The sequence below is a fragment of the Pinus tabuliformis genome, chromosome Q (genome assembly GCF_031772625.1).
Source record: "Pinus tabuliformis cultivar Carrire ecotype Pingquan chromosome Q, CPIR1, whole genome shotgun sequence".
Taxonomy (NCBI): domain Eukaryota; kingdom Viridiplantae; phylum Streptophyta; class Pinopsida; order Pinales; family Pinaceae; genus Pinus; species Pinus tabuliformis.
In genome coordinates, this window is record NC_142296.1 from 984,745,451 (window position 1) to 984,749,967 (window position 4,517).

The 4,517-nt window shown below is 33.8% G+C and overlaps 1 protein-coding gene across 2 annotated transcripts; it reads right to left on the reverse strand.

Annotated features, from left to right (window-relative positions):
• Positions 1 to 286: 286 nt before the first annotated feature.
• On the reverse strand, positions 287 to 1,586 carry LOC149222768 (uncharacterized). Of its 2 annotated transcripts, none has more exons than XM_089383155.1 (2): positions 1,060 to 1,586; positions 287 to 808 (listed from the first exon to the last, which is right to left on the reverse strand). In XM_089383155.1, exons 1-2 carry the CDS (start codon positions 1,372 to 1,374, stop codon positions 359 to 361), a joined length of 765 nt encoding a protein of 254 aa, XP_089239281.1. In that variant the 5' UTR covers positions 1,375 to 1,586; the 3' UTR covers positions 287 to 358. The 2 variants fall into 2 exon arrangements, with proteins under 2 accessions (XP_089239281.1, XP_089239280.1); XM_089383154.1 differs by having other exon boundaries at positions 287 to 811.
• Between the last annotated feature and the right edge of the window lie 2,931 nt (positions 1,587 to 4,517).

Here is a 4,517-nt window from a genome sequence, read left to right on the forward strand (position 1 = left end):
TTACAGTAGACCAAGCACTTTCTCAATATATAGTGTATTTTTTTTCATTAGAGCTTCACAATTTGGAATTTCCATGTAAATGTTGTCAGACCTTAGCTGTCAAACATAAGCTGGTAAGAAACAGAAGCAATTATTGGAATGATAATTAATATATACACAGGTCAATGGTAGTGAATGTATCAATATCTCTCCTTTGGAAAAAAGAAACAGAAGCCACTATTAGAATGATAATTGATATATACACAGGTCAATGGTAGTGAATGTATCAATATCTCTCCTTTCGAAAAAAAAAATAAAAATGTATCGGTATCTCAGTGAATGGAACAATAATTGGTATTGAGAAATCTTATGGTGCAGACTAGAGAAGCCAAGAGTTAGTGAGCTGTATATGGGGAGTTGGACCAAAGCATTTTGCTCTGGTCAAACAAAAACTGGTACAATATCCAATGGCTGACACAATCTGTGTTGTCTTCAAAATATAACAAGCGCTCATCCCAACACTTCTACCTTGAATGAGCAAACCCCAAACAGCTGTCCGGCCCTGCTGATCTGTACTATGCCTTCCATTCCCATTACAGAGCACATTATCTTCTGAAAGTTCACTTTCAGGAGAGATATCTTGATTCAACTTTTGTACAAGAATCACCGCTTCAGGAGATATATCTCTCACAGAATTTCTGATCTTAGCCCAACTGTCGACCTTTCCAGACATATCCGCATAATCCCTTTGTTTCTTCAAACTTGCCGAAGGAGATTTTCTGTCAAATACATAGTGCAAAAAAGGGGCTTCCTGAATATGCTTGACAATCTGCTAGAACAGGCAATAAAAAAAAGAGCAAAAGTCAGAATTTCACCAGCGTGATATATACAAAATGATGATCTTCCTAATTTCTGCCAGAGAATTTGAAAACCAATTAATTATATTTCATCAGATTCCATCCACAAATAAAAATCCATCACTATACTTGCATCAAAAAGGAGAAAGCCATCAGGAATATTGCATCAAAATCTTCGAAAAGTTACAAAATATTAGATTTTCATTTCATGTTATTAGCGTACCTCGATTACTGAATCTCTCATCCATTCTTCGAGCTTCTCAGAGGTAACTGGCGGACAGGCTTTCATTTCCTCGGCACAGGTTAGCCCATCTACACAGATGGGCTGCAAGCCCATTTTGCTGTTTTCCTTTTTCCCTGTTTGAAATATGGTTGCATTGCTGGTTAAGACATAGGGTTTGGCGCAGGAAGTACTTTTCTTACATGAAATTACAGAGATGGGTACGCTCTGTTTTCCGTTTGAAGACAATCTCGCAGGCTTAGCCATAAAATTCTCAACAAAAGCGCAGGCTCCGCTTTGCAGTGCCTTGGTCACCATTGGAACTCTTCAAGCGTTAATTACTAGGATTTGCAGGTCAAGAAACGTTTTCCGGCAATTCCAAGGTTATACCGAAGAATTTGCAGATAATCCAAATTGGCCAAAGTTATCAACAAAATGGAACAAGACCAGAATAGTCGATGCACCAGGCGTTCCCTTGGATTTGGGATTCGTTTTGGAGACCTGCGGCCCAAAAGCTTTCAAAGTCAAGTACTTATTAACGCGGGAGCCCAAACAGGGTAACGCTGGCCTATAAATAGAATTTGTCAGGGTAACTATGACGTCTGCGCCACCTCTTTTGCGCCGCCTCTTTTGCAATGTAATTTTGCTTTTACCATTTTATTCTTTTCAAAATAAAGCAGAGTTACGATAGGAAAATTTCTCAATTTTTTTTGGGCTTTCTAATGATTTTTGTGATTCTTTATGGTTATGAATTGTGGGCCAGAGTATGTCTGAGTCTGATATGCACAGGAAACAAATTGAGAAGATTCGGAAGTGTTTGTGATTTTCTATGATTGTGAACTGTGGGCCAACAATACATCTGACATGCAGTGGAAACAAATTGAGAAAACGCAGAAGTGTTTGATTACAAACAGATTCGAAATTAAAAGTCTAGTTCCTTATGCTATATTGTTAAATAAAACAGGGGTTGCTCGTGTTTGATTCAAACAAATTCAAAGTTAAAAGTCCAAATTCAAAATTAAAAGTCCAGTTCCTTATGTTATATTGTTAAGTGAAACATGGGTCTCTCCTATTGAAGCAATTGCTATGGTTAAGGTATTTAAAAAAAATTGAGCAAATGGTATAGGGTAGATAGCCTAAGGTTGTCTCAAAGTTGTCTTTAATGACATATTGTGCAAAAAAAAAGACTTGGATGCAGCCAAATAACAAATGGTTTAGTAAATGGGGTATTTGCTTGAATACCTGTGGCGTAAATAGTGAAGATATAAAAACTTTTGTTATGGATAAATTTCACAAGCCTATTTGGGATAAGGAGCTAGAGAGAAAGAAAAAGTACTATATTGAAGTCTTTAATCCCACTCATAATTATCAACAAAATATGTACATAGAGGCCAATATTTCTTGGAGAGCCAAAATTCTTATTGCTCAATGAATAACTAATTTTCACCAATTCTCACCAATTTTGTTGTGACACAGGTTACTGGGAAAGGCCAAAAGAAGTGTGGGAGGAAAGAGTATGTATTTTTTGATCTTTAGGAAAAGTGGTAACATAAAAGCATTTCATTTTAAACTGCGAGACCACATTTCATTTTAGAATTCGAGACCTTCAAAGACAACAAGGAAAGTTATGCAGATATTCTTGCAGGGAGCTCTTTGGATAATCTATTCAGCAAGGGGTCTTCATAGACAACATGGAAAGTTATGCAAATATTCTTGCAGCTAGCTCTTAGGATAATCTATTTAGCGTTTGTTGAGAAGTTGAGAGCGTTTATTGTGAGGTTTCAAAGAAAAATGGTCGAATACCACAACCACATGAAGAAACACTTTGTAATGGCCGAATACATCAACCACATGAAGAAACACTCTGTCCTATAAGCGATATTTAACATTAAAATAACTTTCTTTTTTTTCCTTTCCACCGCATCGCGCCGATGACAATTTAATAGGTGTTCTTTACACGTGGCGTACTACACATCGTTAAAGTACATGCTTACGTGTTTTGCAACCGATCAAAGATAGGGCTTGTCGGATTAAAGTACGCACTGCGTTATTATTAAATGGAGAGTAAACGTGAGTCAATAATTATGGCTGCGACCAAAAGGGGTCGTCAAAAACGAATGGAATTATCGGGATCTTACGGCAATGTGGCTACGACCAAAAAGGGGTCGTCAAAAACGAATGTAATTATCGGGATCTTACGACAATGAAACAGAAACAAACCGAAACCACATAGTCTAACTCGTTGGGGTATCTTTTGCTATTGATTTTATTTAAAATTTGATGGGATTATTTTGAATCAGAAGTTTGAGTTTTGTAAATTATATGGTTTTTGTAAAAGTTGAAATTATTTGTCTATTTAAAAATAGAATTTAAATAATAAAGATATGTTTTTTTAATAAAAAATTAAATTAAATTAGATTAGATTGTTTTTATATAAAGATTTATATTTTTAAATATAAAAAAGATATTATCACAGCTTGGAAAAAAAATAACGCATTTTCTAAAATCTATAAGTGTGTTATTGTATAGCCAACAATATTTACCAAGATTAAGATTGAAATTTTATATTAATTAAAATATATGGGTAATTATTTATTATATTGTTATCACATATTTAGTGTTGTTTTGATTTCGCATTAATTTGTTTTTATTAAATTTTTTGCTATTTATCTATAGTTTAACATTGGAATTTCAATTTTTGTTATTTTTTATTATTATTTATTTATTTGTATGATTAGTTAAGTCTTATTATAGGTTCTTTAGTAACTTCCATTTCTATTAGTTACTAATTTTTTGTTTTTAAGTTTTATTTCTTTTTTATTTATCTTGCTTATTTTTATTCTTCTTGAATTTGCCACTAGAGGAAACAAAAAATTGGGAAAGTTACTAAATCTTTACCGCTTTGGGAAAGTTTCCCTTTTCTTCAAATTTTCATTGTAAAATTATTCTTCTTGAATTTTTTGCCAAAATCTTGGACAAAAGTGATTTTGCCACTAGATGAAACAACATTTACTGCTTTCAATAAAGTCTGTTGCTGCATGCAAAGTTTTATCACAACCAACTTCTTTGAGATTTAAGTCACATGGGAGAGCAGGGTCTATGAATGCTAAGGCTAGGGAGCTTGCTCTGTAACTGAAGCCAACTGCCATTGTCAAGCACAACATTTTCTGTACGCTTCTATCCGTTAAGATATTGAAAAAGTTATGTCACTTCAATCATGAAGCCAATTGCCATTGTCAAGCACAACATTTTTTTATGCTTCTATCCATAAGATATTGAAGAAGTTATGTCACTTCAATCGTTTTTTTTTTTCAGAACGCTTAATATTGAAGAAGTTAGCCTTAGCATTTATGAGATAGTTTCTTAAAGCATATGTTTTAAGATTTTAGCAATGCCACTTAGGTTAAAAATTAAGTGATTCTCTGTGAAAAAAAAGAAAAAAAAGAAAAAGATTTTAGCAA